The sequence below is a fragment of the Pecten maximus genome, chromosome 17 (genome assembly GCF_902652985.1).
Source record: "Pecten maximus chromosome 17, xPecMax1.1, whole genome shotgun sequence".
NCBI lineage: Eukaryota > Metazoa > Mollusca > Bivalvia > Pectinida > Pectinidae > Pecten > Pecten maximus.
Genome location: NC_047031.1, coordinates 8,826,078 through 8,849,215, shown reverse-complemented (window position 1 = coordinate 8,849,215; position 23,138 = coordinate 8,826,078). Strand labels below are relative to the sequence as shown.

At 37.3% G+C, this 23,138-nt stretch overlaps 1 protein-coding gene across 6 annotated transcripts in view; it reads right to left on the bottom strand.

Annotated features, from left to right (window-relative positions):
* Window positions 1-4,496: 4,496 nt before the first annotated feature.
* The window catches only part of LOC117315448 (MYCBP-associated protein-like), a 46,040-nt gene continuing 27,398 nt past the window's right edge, over window positions 4,497-23,138 (bottom strand). For 3 of the 6 annotated variants that reach the window (XM_033869640.1, XM_033869638.1, XM_033869639.1), the window contains 17 exons: window positions 22,806-22,911; window positions 22,251-22,413; window positions 19,911-20,030; window positions 19,468-19,531; window positions 17,281-17,485; window positions 16,365-16,495; window positions 15,536-15,758; window positions 14,557-14,629; window positions 13,476-13,663; window positions 12,944-13,090; window positions 12,042-12,155; window positions 11,242-11,366; window positions 10,725-10,834; window positions 9,497-9,541; window positions 8,138-8,244; window positions 7,002-7,211; window positions 6,232-6,333 (listed from right to left, as the gene is read on the bottom strand). In XM_033869640.1, the coding sequence (XP_033725531.1) occupies window positions 6,241-6,333; window positions 7,002-7,211; window positions 8,138-8,244; window positions 9,497-9,541; window positions 10,725-10,834; window positions 11,242-11,366; window positions 12,042-12,155; window positions 12,944-13,090; window positions 13,476-13,663; window positions 14,557-14,629; window positions 15,536-15,758; window positions 16,365-16,495; window positions 17,281-17,485; window positions 19,468-19,531; window positions 19,911-20,030; window positions 22,251-22,413; window positions 22,806-22,911 (2,224 nt within the window). In that variant the 3' untranslated portion in view covers window positions 6,232-6,240. Of the gene's footprint in view, window positions 6,334-7,001; window positions 7,212-8,137; window positions 8,245-9,496; window positions 9,542-10,724; window positions 10,835-11,241; window positions 11,367-12,041; window positions 12,156-12,943; window positions 13,091-13,475; window positions 13,664-14,556; window positions 14,630-15,535; window positions 15,759-16,364; window positions 16,496-17,280; window positions 17,486-19,467; window positions 19,532-19,910; window positions 20,031-22,250; window positions 22,414-22,805; window positions 22,913-23,138 lie in introns of all 6 variants that reach the window. The other 3 variants (XM_033869636.1, XM_033869641.1, XM_033869637.1) reach the window with 3 other exon arrangements.

Sequence of the window (23,138 nt, the reverse complement as noted above, 5' to 3'; positions counted from 1 at the left end):
TGTGGTGTGTGTGTTTTCTTTTTGTAACTTTTGAAAAATAATTAACAAGAGAGAAAGAAATGCCATACACAACAACCACTCGCTGTGTAACTTCAATATCCATCGGGATTTACCCCGAAATTTACCCGAGATTTACCTGAGATTTACCTGAGATTTGCCCTTAATTATGTTGGGTATACAGGTAACACATTTGGTTAATTGTCATTTAAATCGTACTGAATTGTAACATCGCGGTCTGGTAAAATACTAGCCCGAGTTTTCTCGGGGCCTGTCACCATGTCTGGTGTAGGGCCCCCCACACCACCCTATACCAGACATGGTGACAGGGCCCCCACACCACCCTACACCAGACATGGTGACAGGGCCCCCACACCACCCTACACCAGACATGGTGACACGGCCAGAGAAAACTCGGGCTACACCAGACATGGTGACAGGGCCAGAGAAAACTCGGGCTACACCAGACATGGTGACAGGGCCCCCACACCACCCTACACCAGACATGGTGACAGGGCCCCCACACCACCCTACACCAGACATGGTGACAGGGTGACAGGGCCCCTACACCAGACATGGTGACAGGGCCCCTACACCACCCTACACCAGACATGGTGACAGGGCCCCTACACCACCCTACACCAGACATGGTGACAGGGCCCCTACACCACCCTACACCAGACATGGTGACAGGGCCCCCACACCACCCTACACCAGACATGGTGACAGGACCCCTACACCACCCTACACCAGACATGGTGACAGGACCCCTACACCAGACATGGTGACAGGGCCAGAGAAAACTCGGGCTACACCAGACATGGTGACAGGGCCCCCACACCACCCTACACCAGACATGGTGACAGGGCCCCTACACCACCCTACACCAGACATGGTGACAGGGCCCCTACACCACCCTACACCAGACATGGTGACAGGGCCCCTACACCACCCTACACCAGACATGGTGACACGGCCAGAGAAAACTCGGGCTACACCAGACATGGTGACAGGGCCCCCACACCACCCTACACCAGACATGGTGACAGGGCCTCTACACCACCCTACACCAGACATGGTGACAGGGCCAGAGAAAACTCGGGCTACACCAGACATGGTGACAGGGCCCCCACACCACCCTACACCAGACATGGTGACAGGGCCCCCACACCACCCTACACCAGACATGGTGACAGGGCCCCTACACCACCCTACACCAGACATGGTGACAGGGCCCCTACACCACCCTACACCAGACATGGTGACAGGGCCCCTACACCACCCTACACCAGACATGGTGACAGGGCCCCTACACCAGACATGGTGACAGGGCCCCCACACCACCCTACACCAGACATGGTGACAGGGCCCCCACACCACCCTACACCAGACATGGTGACAGGGCCCCTACACCACCCTACACCAGACATGGTGACAGGGCCCCTACACCACCCTACACCAGACATGGTGACAGGGCCCCTACACCACCCTACACCAGACATGGTGACAGGGCCCCTACACCACCCTACACCAGACATGGTGACAGGGCCCCTACACCACCCTACACCAGACATGGTGACAGGGCCAGAGAAAACTCGGGCTAGTAAAATACAGCATACATCCGTGACAGCATGTACGCAAGTTCAAATGGACACATTTATATGGATATAACCAAAGAGGGTAAATTATATAAACATATTCACGGACCTTGATCAAACTTTCGTCTGTGTTATTTTGTACCATTTTCAATTTGCACTTTAAACATTTGTATTTTTATTATGGCCATATAATCCTAATATATCTACTAATGATACTGGCCTACTCCATCAGCTTTGGTCTGCATCTCCAGGGCTTCCTCCTCTCGACTGTAAGTTATGCAAAGAAGTATTTAAGTTAGCTTATAGGACGACGGCGACGACGATGATGACGACGACGACATCGACGATGATGATTTATTTATTTACTTATTTTTATTTATTCATTTTTATTTATTTATATCACCACCATCGCCTTTCGTCCGTCTGTCAGAAAAAAATCCTTTTATCAATATTTCTTGAAAATTACCAGAATTATGGTTCCTTTTTGTGCACGATCAATTTTAAGACTGTAAAATTTTGACAGTTAAATTTTGTTATTGCTAATCTCAGAAAGTTCTTTATTTGATAAAAATTCGAGGTTCACTTTTTGTCAGTTGCGAGGTTGCAAATGGCGAGTTGCGACTCGCAACTCGTATTTTGCAGCTCGCACTTTGCAACTCGCAACTCGCATTTTGTAACTCGCAAATAGAAGAAAAGAAACCCTCTAAAAATTCATATGTAGGTACCTCTTGGCCCTTATTTCTACATTTTTTAATTTTAACAGTAGTTTCGGAAGTTTATTCCTTCAGGGATCTTTCTTAGATGTCATACTGTATAATCATCTTGGTCTACAGTTGTGCAGGATTAGCGTTGAGACTGGTCGAAAAAAAATGGCGACGGACGGCCATTTAAGATTTTAACCGCTAAGTTTGTTTTCGTTCTTTCTCAGGAAGTTATTTATAAATCTTTCTCAATTTTTTAGCCCATCGTCATCAGAATGTGGTTTATCCAAGTCGGAACTTCGCCCGTCCGTAAATAATCCTTATTGTCGATATTTCTTGAGAAGTATACCAAATGGATTTCCCTCTTTTTGAGTAATTTCCCTTTGGTTTCTAGTTGTGCAGGATCAATTCTTAGTCTGGTCGGTAAACGAAATATTGGATCCCGTTTCCCAGACAGTACCGTTAATCTATAATACATACGCGTGTTGGAGGACACATCTCCGAGATCTGTAAAATGATTAAAACCTTGGTTTCCTAATACGATCAGTTAAAAATAGATGTTCATTTGAATTACACTGCAAAATGTAGACAGTATGTTAGTTCGTAATGAAACAATTTAATTAGAACGAAAAGAAAATCGATATGGTGAAACTTAAACCTTAATAGTAATGGCCTCATGATTCAGGTCAGCGAAATGGCTCAATTAGAAAAAAACAAAAATGTAATTTCTTCCGAAACGTTCCTTAATACATCTTTAATGATTGTATATCCTAAAGAAAAGGAAGATAATAGTTAAATTCGTGTTATAATTTGGTAATAAAACAACCCCCGCCATTACATAATAAAATGGCCGGTTATTTCAGCATCCCCTTCGATATATAATTTAACCTTCCCTCAACTACAACTCATTAAATAATCGTCTGTAGTTTGACACACGACTCCTTTTCTTCTTCTTTTTTTCTCTCTCTTCATTTTGCTATCGGGGGACGTGGACTGTCCCTCTAGTTTTACTAGTGAATTAAATTGTATTTGGTTCAAATCTTGTTAAGACGAGAGAATGAATGAAAAGTTAGACGAGAAGGAAAAAAATGATGCAGGATGGGACAGACAGCTACGATCACAGGGGCATGGAACGATTTTCCAAATGATAGTCCATATATATATATGTTTCACTATAATACATATATGTATCATTTGGAAAATCGTGCCAAGCCCCTGTGGCTACGATAATATTACGTTTAAGATGAACACAGGACTTCAAATCCTCATTTCTCAAATGGCGCCGGGTAACTAAAAAGGCGAACTAAAAATTCGTCTCCATTCTCTGCCTTCATCTCCTGGATTCAGCGTCAGGACCGACACCACTGTATCATGATCAGTTTACTTTCCCTCGTCTAGAACGAACATTCAAACCCTGTCTTTTGCTCCCCATCTGTCAAAAATTGTCCGTCCGTCGTCCAGAGCTACAAGTGTACGTTATCGCAACTACCATCGTCCTGTTGAGAAGATGGAGCCGATTCTTCGTGCTATTCCAGAAATATTGAGGATGACTTTCTGTTGATGTCTAATGTTGACAGTCGTCCTAATTCTGTAAATGTGTTTCCTAGGTAACTGTGACGCAACACCTTTGACAGACAGTTATGGTGACCTTTCTAAACAAATGTGGAATTTAAGAGAAATTTTAAAGAGTGTTACAAATGACTTGTCTTCAAACAAGGGTTATAAATTCGTAGTTTCTTCAATTTTTTCAATTTCTGTTCTACATTAAGTATATTGCAGATATTCCTACCAGCTTAAAATACACGCCAGTCCGAGACTATCAAATCAATTCTAAGAAGACTTAATAATTTATTACGGTTTTACCATTACAATATATATAAATAACAAATAAGTTTTTCAGGTAATTGTATTATTTTTCCAGGGTGAAAAATAAAACTTTTGCAATTTGAACACATTTACAGTCCAATGAAAATGAAGAACACAAGTGTTTGTTCAAAATTTAGTGAACTTTATGCGAAAATGAATGTATGAGATCAAATTTTTAATCAGTATACAAAAGTCAGACTTTTTATGAATTTGTATTAAAATCTGTAAGGGAATACTCTATACATGACACTACATTACCACCAAAATTTCACCTGTTTTTACCAGTTCCAGAAACTTTCATCCATGTAAAAAAAACCAAAAAAAAACCACCATGATACTTATACTTCATCTCTTTATTCAGACTTAATTCCACATATTTTGATCATTTGTAAATTGTATATGTCTCCAAGGTAACAGATATATGCCAATATTTATATGTATACTATTCAAAGGTTTGTTCAGTTATATCTTTATACATATACCATATACAGTGTACTTACAAGATAATACTATTGATTTCATTGACTGATTCCTAATAACATGTAAGTCAGTAAAATGTGGAATATTCTACAAAGGAGAAATTCATGATATAGTGTATTAAAGTTATTTTTTCATTGTCAAATTTGGCAAAGGAGTCCATATGCTCCGTATCATAAAAAAATAGCAGGTCAAGGTAATAATTTCATTTGAACAACCTTGGAAAAAAAAAAAAATTAAAATAATTTATGTTCTTAAAAACAATCAATTTTCCTAGCTGGTAATTAAGTATTAAGTATCAAAGGTCACTGATCAAGTCCAGAAAGGTTCTAGAGAATAATAATCATTTCAACATTTACATTAGTTAAATCCAAAACAGCTTAAACAGAGATAATTCTGTTTCATTTTCTTTAACAATTTTAGTTTATGGGATTATAAAGTCCATCTTTTCATCTCCACACACTTATGAACATCTTAAAATGCCTGTTGGTTTGATCGCAGATGTTCAACATTTCCAGTCTCTGAAAACTAGCTTTAACAGACCTTCCTTCACAAACTAATACCTGTACCTTAAAATGTTGATTTTAATGCGCTCTATCAGCCCGACTGTTTGGAAAATTAATCTAAGCAACAATGAAAAACTCTTGATTCTTGAGTCTAAAACTGGGTCACTTTCTCCTAAATAGAGAGAGTTGGTCAGAATGTCTTCATCAATATAAATTTTCTTCCTTGAGCCTGTACAACTCTTCATGTCAACACTTTAGAAGTTCCACTGTCAAAATGGTACAATTTAAACAATATTCTGCGCTCCTTATCACAAACTAATATTTTACACTAGTTTAAACAGATCTTTCTAGTGTACACTTTGGAATTTCATAATTATGGATGATTGATAAATTTTACTGATAATTTATATGAAGACTTGAGGTTAAAAAATGAGGATTTTTCTTCCAAATTAAAGTCTGGGTCAGCAGGTACAGTTTTGTATATATGCAACTGCATGGTCACATTAATAAAGATCAACAGATAAATACGATAGACACTTTATCAATATATCACAATTAAATCTATTTATTAAAATAAATTAAAATATATTCATATCTGGACGGAATTGAATATTGCTTCTTATATTTTTCGGTTATCGGTAATAAAGCAAACATAGTATATTGTAAGATTTTGTTTTATTTAATATGTAACAAATCTTGTTTTCATAAGTGAGCTTTTGTTTAACAGCAAACTTAAAATTATTTCATCATATTCATAAAATTTGAAATTCGTTTCATTTTTTTTGCCAATGCTATTGTAGAAAAACAACTCAATTTCCTGTGTGAACTTTTAAAAGTCAACACATTTTGAATCTAATATCACATAATGCTAATTAACATAATTTAAGTATCACAGTCACAGTTATCCAAGTGTCATAGAGGGTGAAGACTGATTCTTACACGAGGACTGGTATCATTAACAGTTACCTAATGATGCAGAATTATATCTCAAGTAGCTGTTACACATAGTATAATAGAATTTCAATGTTCAAGCCATTTACAGCTTTTTATGAAATTAAAATTGACAGAAAAAAAAAAAAAAAAAAATTAGAAACATCACAAAGAAAGAGGCGGTTTATCTTCACTGCATAAAACATCTTCAAACACATCCTCCATTTTTTGTAGGGTATCTGCCATGATGACGGTTGTCTGCAACGAAAAACCAGAAAGTATCAAAGTCTGAACATCTTAACTAAGGTAAGTAAAATTTGTTTGTTTGTTTTTGTTTAACGTCCTTTTAACAGCCTATGGGTCATTTAAGGACGTGCCAGATTTTGGAGGAGTACCCGGAGAAAAACCACCGGCCTAAGGTCAGTACCTGGCAACTGTCCCCATGTAGGTTTCGAACTCGCAACCCAGACATGGAGGGATAGTGATAATGTGTCGAGACACCTTAACCACTCGGCCACCGCGGCCCCAAAATAAAATCATTGAGACTATATGGAGAGGTTACATAAAAAGACTTTATTTTATGTGAATTGTCTAGATTACCTTTCTCCATGTCATACTTAAAATCATCTTGATACGGTATCTATAAGTCTCAATGTTTACATAGTAACCTGTGAGCTTCATTGTCATTTTACGAATAATTGGTTGACATACAAAAAAAAGATATGGGTTGATATTGATATTGACATGATATAAATCATGTGGTAAAATAGAACAGCTTTTAAGAAAAGTTTAACTGAGGTTCATACCTGTGTGTAAACTGTGTGTAAAGTTTAACCTTGTTCTGACAATTGTACCTGTGTGTAAAGTTAACCTTGTTCTGACAATTGTACCTGTGTGTAAAGTTAACCTTGTTCTGACAATTGTACCTGTGTGTAAAGTTTCTCCTTGTATTTCCGATACAACACAGGATCAGAATCAGGGATAGGACTGTGGGGGACACTGGTGGGTGTGGTCATCGTCCGCTCTCGACTCTCTGCCATCATTGACCCCGGCCCCGGTGTGGCCGAGGGACCTCTGCTGGGAGTTTTCTTGGGTGGGGGCTGTGGAGTTTTTCCTTTTGGTTCCGCTTTTGCAGCCTGAGGGTTATACAACGAAAAATATTTTTATAGAAATATTTACTAATCATTTAAACATTGTATTTCATTCTTTATTATTATTATTTTTTTTTTTTGCAATTTCGACATTTTATCTTATTAACTCTGATATTTCAGCTCTTAACCTGTGACATATCAAGTCTATAACTGACCCTTCATCTCTTACAACTCTTAACCTTAACCTTTAAACCTTTTGAATATTTTTTTTAGAAAGTAAATGTACATATGACTTAACACTGCTGTGCCTATCTATCCATCACTGGTCCTGTCTGTCTGGACTCCAAATCTAAATGAACTTTTAATCTTGATGGTATTACACTAATTTTGACCATTCATCTCTTAATCCTAGATCCCAAATAACTTTGACCCATTTTTCCTGACCCCTGACCACTTTCCCGTTTACCGATGACCTCCTTGTCCTTGGCATCTTTGACCTGATCTCTCTATCCTTGACCTTAACCTTTTTGCCTCTGACTCCCTGTCCTTGACCGCTAACCTCTTTGCCTATGACCTTCCTATCCTTGACCCCTTACCTCTTTTCCCTTCACCATTGACCTCTTTGCCATTGGCCCCTTACCTCCTTGCCCTTGACCCCTTACCTCTTTACCCTTGACCCCTGACCTCTTTGCCCTTGACCCCTGACCTCTTTGCCCGTGACCTCTTACCTCTTTGCCCTTAACGCCTTACATCTTTACCCTTGCCCCCATACCTCTTTACCCTTGACCCCTTACCTCTTTGCTCTTAACCCTGACCTCTTTGCCCCTTGACCTATTACCTCATTGCCCTTGACCCCTTACCTCTTTGCCTCCTACCTTCAATTATTGACCCCTGACCTCCTTGCCCTTGAACCCTTACCTATTTGCCCTTAACCCTTGACCTCATTACCCTTGGCCTTCTTGGCCCCTTACCTCTTTGCCCTTTGCCCCTTTCTCATCCTTTTTGGCTGGTGCCTTGCCTCCTTTCTCTGGTGGAGCCTTCACTTTGTTTTCTGCTTTAGATTTGCTCCTTGAGTCACCTACAGGAGTAAAACTGAGTTAACTCAAGCTGAACACATTGGATGGATTTTATCAAATCTTGAAATGGCTGAAGTCATCTGATTTATTACACACCCTTCCAGAAATCAGACAATAATGCTGTACATGTAAATACAGATCCTTGTATTAAAACAATGTGAGTGATACAATATCAAAATAAACAATTACCTTCTGTTTTTTCTTTAGTATATTAAAGTAAAAAATTACGGTAGTAAAAATCTTTTTCTTCTTTTTAAAAAAAATTACATATATGTAGTATGTTCGATAATAACTAGCTTATTTTTTTCTTGAATTGTTCCATTAAATCTACAAATAAAAGATCATGTTTGAGGTACACAACCGACACCATTTTACAATACTTTTATCTAAGGCAAATTATTAGATGTATACCAACAGCATGGAAACAAAAATTACATTCTTAAAAAAAATCCAAAAATGTAAAGACAAAGAGATGATAATTTGGCCCCCAACAGGATTATTTTGAGATAACTATGGGTACATAGATCCAAAACCATATCAAAGGGGGACAACTCTACTGCTATAAAATGTAAAACTACTGTTGTTACATTGTACTGTAAACCACAAAACCTATTACCTCATCTTATCTTAATCTGTTCATTTGAAATCAAATTTACAAAACATTTTTGCAATTTTACAAATCATTTTCAAATGAAAAAAAAAAAAACACCATTTTTTTTATGATTTTAACATTTTCCCAATTTTACAAAACATTTTCAAAATTTCAACATTTTTGCAATTTTACAAAATACTTTTAAAATTTTCATCTCACTTTGAAAATGCTGTCTTTGTAATAATAAGTGTAAAAGGATTTTGTTTATAACAGATATTATTTTTCTGGCTTACAGTAAGAGTATACATTGAACAAAAATGAAGATTCTACTGTAATCCATCATTCAAATATATAACCATGCTACACATTTTCCTGAAAACCCATGCTACAGTACATTTCCTGAAAACCCATGCTACAGTACATTTCATGAAAAAACCATGCTACAGTACATTTCATGAAAATACCATGCTACACATTTTCCTGAAAAAACCATGCTAAACATTTTATGAAAACAGTTTTGTTCTATTCAATAGGAAATATACCCACCACAAGTCAAAGAAAAGAGGAAAGAAACATGCTACATTTCATCCAGTGTTGATAAAAGAAGAATTCTCTAGACAGAAAGGGGAGATAACTACAGTCGTGCACACCTAACCCGGTACCTTCAATCGGATTTGTGAGGTGAGATGGTGTCCTTTCTGAGAGGGCTGTTGAGTTTCAACATCAGGCAAGTTTAAAACACCATGATCATATTAAGTTATTACAAGTATTCTTTTACAAATAATACACAACAAATGAATGGGATCTATCTATGTGGCAACATTTATATAAATTTAAAAATTTAAAAAAAAAAAAAATACTGAAGCAATTTTCAATTTCCCTATTTCATGGCGGGGGCATTAACATGAACATATTTCAAGCCCACATGAAACTTAGAATCATTAATGTGATATTTTCACTGCCTGACTCTTCGATAACATCATAATTGAAACCACTGGGACCTAGAGATAATCAACAGTTCTGCTAGGCTTTATAACACAGATAAAAGGGTATATGACAGATAGTATTTTAGGACCCAAGTGATTTTAGTGGATACGGTGATTACAATATATTCCAGTGCTCAGGAATAGTATGTAATGGTGAGGACTGACACAGAGGTGAGAATCCAGTCTCCTTTTTCTGTCATTTCTTTTGCCTACAGCCCAGATAACACACAACAAAGTCCTGTTTTAGCGCCCGACCCCTAAACTCCACTTTGTCAAAAAGAAACTCCCTTCAATAAAGTTCTACTTTCACCTATACACCTAACTCCTTTCTCTGTCCCCTAATTACAGGTAACATTCATTTCTCTGTCCCCTTATTACAGGTAACATTCGTTTCGTTTCTCTGTCCCCTAATTACAGGTAACATTCCTTTCTTTGTCCCCGAATTACAGGTAAAATTCGTTCCCTGTCCCCTAATTACAGGTAACATTCCTTTCTCTGTCCCCTAATTACAGGTACCATTCCTTTCTCTGTCCCCTAATTTCAGGTAACATTCCTTTATCTATCCCCTAATTACAGGTAACATTCAATTCTCTGTCCCCTAATTACAGGTAAAATTTGTTTCTCTGTCCCTAATTACAGGTAACATTCCTTTCTCTGTCCCCTAATTTCAGGTAACATTCCTTTCTCTGTCCTCTAATTACAGGTAACATTCCTTTCTCTGTCCCCTAATTACAGGTAACTATTCCTTTCTCTGTCCCCTTATTACAGGTAAAATTCCTTTCTCTGTCCCCTAATTACAGATAACATTCCTTTCTCTGTCCCCTAATTACAGGTATTTCTGATCTTTGACCCCTAATTACAGGTAATGTTCCTTTCTCTATCCCCTAATTACTGAATTACTTACTGAGGTCCTCCGGCAGGACGATCAATTCTCGTTCAGGTAGACCCATCACTTGCCTTATCTGCATCGACTGGCTCACCATCTTGTCCACAGCTTCCAGGAGAAGCTGGTATCTGTAGAAAGAAAGATTCAATATATTATCTGTGAGAATTTGATTGACAGATGATCAACCAAGAAGTTAAACGCTGTTACTAATAATAGTGTGATTGCAAAGTTTTAAATTTCGTCTGTGGACAGCCGTTGTCATTTTTAGGTAGACTTTCCTAGTTGTAGCTGGTGGCTACCATTTTGAATATTATAAAGAATTGCTGTTACATGCTACAATGCAATAGGGTAAAATCGTCTTAATCAAGGACATGTCACATTTCCAGAGGGTTGCCTGCTATCTCATTCCCCCCCCCCCCCCCCCCCCCACTCTGTTTACGAAGTTAATCAAAAAAAAAAAAAAAAATAAATAAATAAAATAATAAATTAAAATAAATTAAATAAAAATAAACAACAATTTTGCCCATTGACCTACCCAACTTTGTAGAGGTTTTTCTTGACTGGGTTGTGAGGTGTGTATGCCATCTTGGATATGTTCGTATTTAGCTGGTGAAGGAAATTCTCTTTTCTTTCGTCATCTTCATCCATATCCAACAGATCCTAAAATATTTGATGATCAAAGATTACTGAATTACCTCCCTTTAACCAGCTGTTATGATAAATATCAGTGTTTGCTCCTCCCAATATATTTACAATTTTAATCTTGACTTCAGAAGTTCAATCAAAATACAGTACAGAAATGACTTGAGATTATTGAATTATCTCCCTTTAATAAGCTGCAATTTTAGTTTTTCTTTTAATGTTCCTGGTATTTAAGTTTAATTCAAGCCTAGAATGCATTGAAAGTTTAATTAAAGTTAACATTTTTCTTGAAATATTTTTTTTTTTAAATAACAACAATAAACAGCTAGGCTGTAATTTTCTTAGTAATGTATCTATTCATTGTGAGGGCTATTCCATTAAAATATCAACCTGACCCCCCCAGGACTCCAAAAATAAATCACTTCTATCAATGGTTGGATTGCCTTCCTATTACTTCTATGTAATTTAAAAAATAAATTCTATAGGTGGTACCCCTTAACAAAACCTGGAGTCCTGGGGTGGGGTAGATGTCTTACTGGAATAGCCCTAACTTTATTCCATACTTGAAAATAGAGTAAAACAGAACATTTGCAAAAAACAGATCACTTATCGCATTATCTCAGAATGCGGCCCACTGTGGACAAGATGACAATATAAGGCAATACTACGCTATATAAGGTATTAGAATGCTACCTCCTTCAGGTCCTCCACAGACAAATCCCAGATTCGGCCTTCTCTTTCCTCCTCCGGGACCATCTCTAAATAAACTTGCTTCAGCTGCTGAACCAGCGTAAAGTTGTAATGAAGCTGTAACATAAAAGTAAGTAATTATCAAATTAACACTGGTGTCAGTAATTATCAAATTAACGATGGGGTCAGTAATTATCAAATTAACACTGGGGTCAGTAATTATCAAATTAACACTGGGGTCAGTAATTATCAAATTAACGCTGGGGTCAGTAATTATCAAATTAACGCTGGGGTCAGTAATTATCAAATTAACGCTGGGGTCAGTAATTATCAAATTAACACTGGGGTCAGTAATTATCAAATTGACACTGGGGTCAGTAATTATCAAATTAACGATGGGAAGTCATTGTTATACCAGGAACCTTTCATTATTGTTTAAAACTTTCCATATTTACAGCAAATGAAAAGATGGTAAAAATATATCTGAAAGTAAATTTTGGGAATAAGTGCATATGATGAATATGAAATGGAAATGTTAAATTCAGTCATATCTAGTGGTTACAGAAAGGGGAGATAATTATATCATGCAGAATTGATGGATTATCATACTCAATATTTGTCACAGACAACAATAAACAAGAAATGTGACATATACTAGTATACTTTAGTGAATGTTTTCAGCAGATAATTAAAATTACAAGAATATGATCACCTCTATGAAAATGGAAGCTGTTTAATAGAGAAATTACCTTGAGGTTGTTACAGGCTATAAAAATGGGCGTTGTTTCACAAAGATATTAACTTAAGGTGGTTGTGGGCTATGAAAATCGACGTTGTTTTACAAAGAAATTAACTTAAGGTTGTAGCGGGCTATGGAATCTGAAGGTGTTTTACAGAGAAATTACCTTGGGGTTGTTACGGGCAAATATTTCCTCTTCAGTGATGTAGTTATCGACGGGAGAACTTGGTCGGTCAGGAGTTTTAATTCCACTTATGATATCAAACATCACCTGTCTCACCATCTGTTCAGCTTGTTTCTGCTGTAAGTCTCGCTAAAAATATCAAAATAGCAAAATGGATTTATACACAGAGAATAGGATTTATATACTTACAATAGGACATCCTATCATCTAATGGACGATTTGTCACTATGATCATGTCAGGGTATCAGGCCGACCATCACTGCGCCAACAAGATGTTCTTTTTAAGAAAGAATGTGGATGTGGCTCAGTGGTATAAGCTGCGGTTATTTCTTGCTAGGACAATTAGGAGCCATCGTTCGTGAATTTGCATGAGGCCCTGTCGGGGCATAAGTCGTATAACTGTCTTCCTTCGTTATTTGTGTTATTCGTCAGAAACAATCGAAGGGTTCAACAGGATAATTTTAGACATGTGTTTTAAGAGCTTTTAGAACCACTAAAGACAGGATAATCTTACCTCAAGTTCCTCGCGCTCTTTGAGGAATTTATCCTCCTGAAGGGCGATACCCCGGAGAGTGACAATGAGAGCCGCGCCCCCACAGAGAGTGGGGCGTGTCTCAAATCTCCACTGTTCGTGGAACACCCCAGCACTAGGAGACTTAAAAACGAATGGAAACTTCATCGTCTCTCCCGGTAAAATAACACCTGTCACAGAAAAAATTGTCTTGTGTTATAATTGTAAAAGAAATATATTTGATTTGGTTCCCTTGTATGCTCCAGTTATGTTTTGACAGAAATTGTTGGACACACGAATGAAAAATTTCAAAAGATTACTTTTTAATACTAATCTTAATGATTTTCCAATTCGACTGCTCAGCCTTAACATTTGATCCGAAGTTATTTGTATGCAAAGTATCTTCATCTTATCAGTTTTAATGAATGGTTTTTAAGTTGAAGCATATATATTCAGGGCCATTTGTTCTAGCTAGCTATTAATTGATAACTCATAACAGAATGTTGATTTTATAGAGGTGGTCTCTTAACAAGGCGTTCTCTCAATAGAGGTGGTCTCCTAACAAGGCGTTCTCTCAATAGAGGTGGTCTCCTAACAAGGCGTTCTCTCAATAGAGGTGGTCTCCTAACAAGGCGTTCTCTCAATAGAGGTGGTCTCCTAACAAGGCGTTCTCTCAGTAGAGGTGGTCTCCTAACAAGGCGTTCTCTCAATAGAGGTGGTCTCTTATCAAAGATGTTCTCTCAATAGAGGTGGTCTCTTAACAAAAACGTTCTCTCAATAGAGGTGGTCTCCTAACAAGGCGTTCTCTCAATAGAGGTGGTCTCTTAACAAAGACGTTCTCTCAACAGAGGTGTTCTCTTAACAAGCATTCTCTCAACAGAGGTGGTCTCTTAATAAAGTATTTCTTTCACTAAAGATGGTTTCTTGACATATTGAGGTATAGTCTCTGAATCAGGTTTCATTGTGTAAAATACTATTTTTGTTATAAAATTGTATGACTTAAAATACATGAGTATATAGGACCATCACAGCCTCAGATATCATGTTCAAACATTCATTTATACGAGTGTGACGGAAGTCTTACCGCTACTGTTGTTGAAGTAGAAGCGCTGGACGTTCTGATGGACCAAATCAAATGGGTTATCCTTCGGCACTTTCTGCACAAAAAAAAATAAAAAAAATAAACTTTTGTTCTCATAAATTTTGTCCTATTTTGAACAACAATATAGCAACAAGAATGCTGGGTATTGCTTAAGCAATAAATGTCCCCTACCAGCCCCCATGAAGATCATATCAGTGACCTTGACCTTGACCCAAAAACCATGAAACTCTAACTTGATATGTAGCTACTCATACTGAAGTTACATACCAATTTTAATCAACATACCTTCAAGGGTGGCTGAGAAAAGTGTGGAAAAATTATCACGAGAGGACGGACTGACAGAAGGACAGATGGACAGATGGACAGACAGACAGACAGGGAGGAAACCTATAGTCCACTCATTTCACCACTAGGGGACTAATAACTTGTCAGTCAGTGATAGATCCGGTATCAAAGTAAGCAAATTTTTTTTTTCTTTGACTTTTAAAAATAAAATCCATGAGAATGCATAAAGATATCATTGTGATGTTTTTTTTTCGAAAGTTATTATAAATAAGTGTAATAGATGAGTTTAACAGACTCTCTTGAATGAATTGAGATTAATTGGTTTTGGAAAAAATCCATATGTAATTCATGAGGTCCATGGAAAAGTTGGATATTACGATATTAACAAACACTTCATTTTTCTGTATGTATCCTATATTATATATCACATTCTAAAAAAAAAAAAAAAATAACAGAAAGTATCCTGCCCGTTAAATTTTAAATACCATATTCTGATCCTAATTTATTCATGAAAATAAAATTGCAGTTTAAACTGCATCTGATGAATTTTTTCGCAATAATTAATATTAGCATTTTTTTTAACTTTTCCCAATCTCTTTCTTAGCATGAGTCTTCTTCGTTTTTTAGGATCAAACGGAATCAAGGACTACTGATCGTGCCGTTGTTAACTACTTACCTTCCAGTCATAGTACACAGCCGTCGTGCCGTCGTTAACGATGTATAGATATGACGTCACTCTGTCCTTGGCGTATGCTTCGAACGTGACACGAGCCTCTATGCCGACCTGATCCTGGAAACTATATCCATCACCTGTCCAGCGTGCTGGCTGTCCAGCGAAGTTAATGGATGGTCCAAAGATTGGCTCGGGATGAACATCCGGGTGATTCCTCAGGGGATCCCTAAAAATGTCAAGTTTGTGGTGAATATCGGAAAATTTACCTCCCATGGATAGCGAATCATTATAATCTTGATATCTCCTGTCTACTACATCTATAACTCGATAGTTTGACAATCTAATAATGAAACTTAACAAGATTTGAAAAAGTACTTAAACATCTGGTAATAAATGGATGAAGCTTGCAAATATACAAAGATAAACACCTATTTTCCACTGTTAACACCATTTGATTGACAATGTTACATATTTCAGGTCCCCCCCCCCCCCCTACCCCCAGCTTGAGGATAAAGTAAAATCTTAAAAAAATTATGTGAAAATAAAAGCAAAAGAGCTCTTATCCTTCCCTATTTCAAAGGGGAATGACCGTTTTTGATAGGAAAAAAACTAATACCGTAAAATCTTCATTCCTTTTGAGTGGGAGAAGATTTCAACCCAATGGGGGATATTCTTTATTTGACAAACATGAGGCTTGTTCAGTGTTTGGCAACCAAAATTGCTATCAATCCATGACATTTAATTGCACTTTTGGTAAAACTGAAAATTTGAATCATCAGAAAAAAACATTAACACGAGCGTATATCTAGATAATATAATCAAAGTAGCTTACAGGTTTTCTTCGTTTTCCTCGTCTTCGTCGGGGTATTTATCCAGAATGTCTGTAAATTCCAGCTCTGTTTCTTGACGTTCCTGTCGTACACGTGGCTGGTTGCTACCTACCACTTCAAGTGCGTCAAATTCCTGTCAAAGAAAAATCAGTGCTTTGAAAGAAACACCAGAAAGCTACATAACATCAGATAATATGAATGATATCTCAAATTTTGGATAAAAAGGAATGCAAAATTACGTCATCACTTTTATAAAAAAAAAATCTAAATAGATGGCAAGACATTTATATTACCTAGTTACTGCGTTTTTAATACCAAATTCTTAATCACAAGTTATCAATATGTGAGCAAAGTGAAGTGAACCTTAATACATTTTGTGTTCTATATTCATATTTTCCAATCATTTCCCTTTTATTTTAATAATATGTAAAACATATTTCATCAACGGCAGAGATCTTTAATGGTTTTGTATATATCCTACTGTAAGCATCATATAAAGGCTGGATAAATGTTTTACAGATCCGAAATATATTTTCTTGTCTGAAGGCATATTCAAATTTGTTCAAGAAGAAGGAAGGAAGAATTGAGGAGAAATGAACTGGGAGGGAGGATAAATAGTCATATGGAGGAGAGGCTAGAGGGAAGGTTCACAACAAAGAATGATGATGATGATGATGATGATGAGGAGGAGGAGGAGGAGGAGGAGGAAACTAGAGAGAAGGTTCAAGAAATGATGACGATGATGATGATGAGGAGGAGGAGGAGGAGGAGGTTCACAACAAGAAATGCTGATGATGATGATGAGGAGGAGGAGGAGGAGGAGGAGAGGCTAGAGAGAAGGTTCACAACAAGGAATGATGATGATGATGATGAGGAGGAGGAGGAGGAGGAGGAGGAGGAGGAGGAGGAGGTACATACTGGTTGGTGGGGGTCCAGTTCGTCTATAATTGGCTGTAGCTCACTCTTCCTCTCAGCCAGATACTGAGCCTTGTGCCAGGGATAATGGACAGGAGTCGTGTGTGTAGGCGACCAATGCCAGCCCTTCTCATTCCTCACACCCTGGGGAATCCCAACATGTTCAATAGGGCGGGGGTAGCCTCGCTCTGACTGGGTCAAGGTCATACTGAAATATATCAAAGGTTACGATTAACAGGTACACTTTGATGACTATGGGAGTCTATTTACGGCTGATATTTTCGAGAAAAATTAAAATCTTTCAGACAGGCAAACATATACTAATTAATATATGCTTGATAGTTTTATGTCAAGGCTATCCTGAAAATCAGGCAGATATATACTAATCAATATATGCTTAAAAGTCTTATGACAAGCATGGCCTGAAAGTAAAACAAACAATTTATCTTCTTAGAATTATCTTTAAATATATGAAAAAAAACAACAAAAAAACAAGAGGCCCATGGGCCTTAACGGTCACCTGATTTTTGAAATATTTCAGTAAATTTGAATGAAAGAATGAATTTAAAAACAAATAAAACAAATGATAGTCAAAAATGTGATTTCCCTATAACTATGGGACAAACGCGAGACCCCAGGGCTAGGAATTCACAATTATGGTAAAGCACCTTAAGACCCTTCGATCTGTGAAGAGTATTTAATTCTACCTTAAATGGGCTGTAAGAAGAAGATTTTTAAAATTTCTGTTAATTTGACCCTTTTGGCCCCTCCCATCAGTCCCTGGGGGTCAGTCAGGGCCAACATGTACATACCATCAAACTGTCATCCCAAGCTGATAATGTTAACGAAGTTAGAATGAATTCCAATAAAAATTCAACAAATAATAGTCAAAAATGTGATTTCCCTATATAAACTATAGCAAAGTTTACCCCCTCCCCAGGGGCAAACGTGAGACCCCAGGGTCATGAAATTCACAATTTTGGTAAAGCACCGTAAGATCCTTCCATCTATGAAGAGTATTTGATTCTAACATATCTGAGAGTAGAGAAGAAGATTTTTGAAATTTTTGTAAATTTTACCCTTTTTGGCCCCGCCCACCAGCCCCTGGGGGTCAACATGTACATACCATCAAACTGTCATCTCATGCTGATAATTTGAACCAAGTTAGAATGAATTCCAATACAAATCCAACAAATAATAGTCAAAAATGTGATTTCCCTATATAAACTATAGTAAAGTTTACCCCCTCCCCAGGGGCAAACGTGAGACCCCAGGGTCATGAAATTCACAATTTTGGTAAAGCACCTTACGACCCTTCCATCTATGTAGAGTATTTGATTCTACCATATCTGAGAGTAGAGAAGAAGATTTTTGAAATGTTTGTCAATTTGACCCTTTTTGGCCCCGCCCACCAGCCCCTGGGGGTCAACTAGGGCCAACATGTACATACCATCAAAGTGTCTTCCCATGCTGATAATTTGATACAAGTTAGAATGAATTCCAATACAAATCCAACAAATAATAGTCAAAAATGTGATTTCCCTATATAAACTATAGCAAAGTTTACCCCCTCCCCAGGGGCAAACGTGAGACCCCAGGGTCATGAAATTCACAATTTTGGTAAAGCACCTTAAGACCCTTTCATCTATGAAGAGTGTTTGATTCCACCTTATCTGAGAGTAGAGAAGAAGATTTTTGAAGTTTTAGTCAATTTGACCCTTTTTGGCCCCGCCCCTCAGGCCCCTGGGGGGTGGGGACCATATAATTCACAATTTTGGTTCACCCTCAGCCATGGAAGCTTCCTGTAAAATTTCATTGAATTTGGTTCAGCAGTTTTTAAGAAGAAGTTGAAAATGTAAATTGTTTACGACGCACGACGCACGACGGACGACGGACGAAGCACCACTCCGGACAAAAGGCGATTGCAATAGGTCAACTGAGACTTCGTCTCAGGTGACCTAAAAAATCATTTGCTGTTAAATATCAGATTCATTTATTATAGAAAGAAGGATTAATTTAAAACTATCATATTTCCTCGGCACAAAAAAAAAAAAAAAGCATAATAAACTGTTTCTTTTATTTATTTCGTACATTCTTCATTTAACCAGACATCAACCATTTCCACTTGAAGTTATGAATTGTCTCCCCTGTAACTGTTAATGTTATTTCATGTACGAGACTGACACTTACTGTATACCAGATATATCGTCCCCAAAACGTTCTTGTTGCTTCCAAAACTCACTGCCAACTCGATCTAAAATACAGAACAGAAATGTTATCACTGTTTAGGGGGGAAAAAAACCCTTTAAGCTACAGTGTACATGTATATGTTCAATTTCCATTTAAAAAAAGATCATATTTCTTGTAGTTTGCCCAAAAATGATAAATCAAGGTTAGTTCTATTTAATGTTATTTCTAAATAAGTCTTAGATTCTTTCTCAACTACTGATGAACATTTCTGTGAATATATTCAAAGATATTCTGAACCAACACATAGCAGAATGTGTTATGTACGTGAACAGATACCGGGGTAGCTGTGAACTAAACAATCATTAATTGGACAAGTAAGGTAATCTGATGTTACTTAAAGATTATAACTGATCATGGATGATGAAACGTTTCCCAATACTTACATCCTTTCCCGTAGTCTAAGGCCGGGATCGTCCTGTCAATTATGTACCTTTCTTCCTGGATCTTACGGTAATTGTCCGCGGCATTCATAGCTAAATCCTCAGGATTCTTTCGTAGAAGGCCTGAAAACAACAAAATTATGAATACAGTGGAACTTCGTTAACTCGACGGGACCACGAAAAAACTTCGAGTTATCCGAGTGTTCGTATTAAGCGAGTTATCGTTTTTGGTGAAAAGTTTGGTCAATATTTGTCAACATTATATAATCATTACAACTTCGCTCTGTCGCTCATCAGTTTAGTGTGAAGACTGGTCAATACATGTAAATATATATGTAATGTTTCGTTATGTCACTTGTAATTTGGTGTAGTTTTGCCGATATACAGTCACGATAAAGTTTCTTTCACTTAGTCACTTCAATAACGATCTGATGTGCAAGTCATGTTTGCAAACGGTAAACGATAAAACGGAATTCGACAAAATTACAAGTTATTAATGTCAAAACAAATAACCGTTTAACACAGATTGCATACAAAACATAACAGAACCATTACCTTTTATTGGACATATATAAAATACTGTTTGATCGGCCTACTTACTTTTTATTGATAACCACGCCATTTCCATGTGTATTAGCACCGGAAGTTGGGCTGCGCATGTGCGTATAAAATGTTACTGTAACTGAGTTGGCGTTTTATCCGATTTAATAGACAGCACTGACCGTTACAGTTGTACTCTGAACACCTCGGCAGTAATTACGCTATTGTTTCAGCAATTTAAAGATTTAATAGGCGCTGGTGACTGTGTCATTTCTACACCTGTAAAAACATCTGCCGGGTAGATCTACCGGTGTGTCAGAGATTAGTTCCGCTTGAGCGGACGGGTAGATGAGTTGTTGACTATCGTGTGTACTGATATCGGCGACCGCATTTGGAAATTACCTGATGTAAGTAAAGCAGTACTTTTTATCACCAAGACTTGTTGTTATTAAGATTCAACCGACAATTTCTTTTATGAATTTATGAAACACTTATAATAGCATGTAGGTTAGTAGTGCCGATAGGTTCAGTATTACAAACGGAATTTAACAAGTTAGCTCTTAAAAAATGTCGGCGTTTGCCACCGATCGACGAAAATTATACTTCGAGTTATTCGAACATTTCAAGTAGGATTTTTATTGTTGGGACCAAATTTTTACTTCGTATTATCCGAGTTTTTCGAGTTATCCGAATTCGAATTTTCCGAGTTTTTTTTACTAAGATAAAGAGAGAATTCGGCCGGGACCGGCGAGGTACTTCGAGTTAAGCGGGGTATTCGAGTTATCCGAGTTCGAGTTAACGAAGTTCCACTGTATTTTAAATTTGATATAGGCATCCAGCAATCAGTCCAGGTTTGAAAACTGCCCATACCAGAATATTTGTTACCGTGGCAACCATTTTGAATATTAATTAAATCAGGGACCACATATCGGTAAGGACCAACTGTAGATCATATGTTACTCACTTTAGATGGCCCTGTTTTTGTTCAATCATCTGTTTAGAAGTAGACAAAGCTATCTTTTATTAAAGATAGCGACAACATTGGGATCTAAATATGCAGGGATAATTCTGGAGGGGGCCATTTGCCTCATATTTTCCGAAACAGCCCACCAAAACTCACAAATTTCTTCAATTTTCTATGTTTTGGACAATGCGATTTCTGAAATCTTGTCAAAATGGTCAATGATTTTTGGGTCCAGGGTGAACCCTGAATATGGCCTATTTCATCTTCCTTTATCTTATTATGCAGAAGTCTATTTGTGGATTTTAAAACTTTGAACTGATTAAGGGGAGATAATTCTCTCTCTGACTAAACAGGGTTTGTTCTAGGGGCTTTTTGGGGCTGAAATGGGCCCCATTCCCAATTGAAATTATTTCATATTTAAGCCAAATTCCCAAAATTTGCAGTTTACTCCTGAAAAAATCTTTCCTAATTCACCAATTTTCTTCCCAAAATGAGACAAAAAGGCACTATCCCAACCAAGTGAGAAAAAGCCCAGCTAAAAGATCAGCGTTCCCCATGTTCTCAGATCCACTCATTCTCAGAAAAAAGATATACCGTAGTTATAGCTGTGGTAATCAACTCATAAGCTAGGAAGGTACATACTATTGTACAATGTTTATAAGTGCACAGGAACAACGGAGCGGTCACCCATCCAAGAGCTGACCACGCTCGATGTTGCTTAACTTCGGTACACAGACATGACACTCAACTGCACTGTGTGAGCCACAAAAGCTAGCTATTGGACTATGCAGCTGAAATGCCCATATCCATGAACCATCCCATTATATCGTAATTATTACTTGAGATGTATCCTTGTTGCTTTTTCCGTTCACGCATCTTCTGCTGCCAGTTGTCCAGTGCCTTGCTCTCGTTAGCGCGTACTGGGGTAACCTTCTTTTTACGTTCGTACTTCACTGTCGGTGTAGATGTTTGGAACCCTGGGTCCTTAGGGGCTGGCAAGTCCTGTAAAGGGAGAAACAAAAACTAAAAAAAATCTCAACACAAATTCAAGACACCTACCAGAGTTTGTTTTATCCGATATCCGTTAACTGATTCTATCAAAACTCTGGGAAAAAATTGGAACAATTACGAACACATCCAGACAATGATTTGCGGTTAATTTCTAAACAGTTTGCCTGAGAATTTGAATTCAAGCTAGTTACTTTTTCAAAATCCATACTTCAAACTTCTTTTAACATGTAAAATAACAAATACAATAAATATACAGGGTATACATTAAAATGAAATCAAATTTCAAAATAAATGCTTAAACAATTTTTTGTGATATGTTCATATTGCCAGAAAAAGATTTAGTCATATTTTCCTAATGAAATAAAAGTCTTAAAAAAACTTACCAGAAGGTCACCCCTAGTCACAGCCTCTTTATGGAAGTCGTCATAATTTCCCAGAATGCTATGGGGGATTACATTCCCCACATCATCATATCTTGGACCAGCAAAACCTTCACAAAAAAACCCCCAAAAAACATAATGTTATTGAAGAAAAAAAAAAAAAAAAAAAGTTTTCAAGAATACATAAAATTTTGTCTCATTTCAGGAAGAAACATGGTGAATTGGTAAGGAAATAATAAGGATAAACTGCAAATTTTGAAAATTTTGCTTAAATATGAAAATAATTGGAAAAGGGGTCCATTTCATTAGCCTCTAAATTAGCCCCCAGAAAAAAGC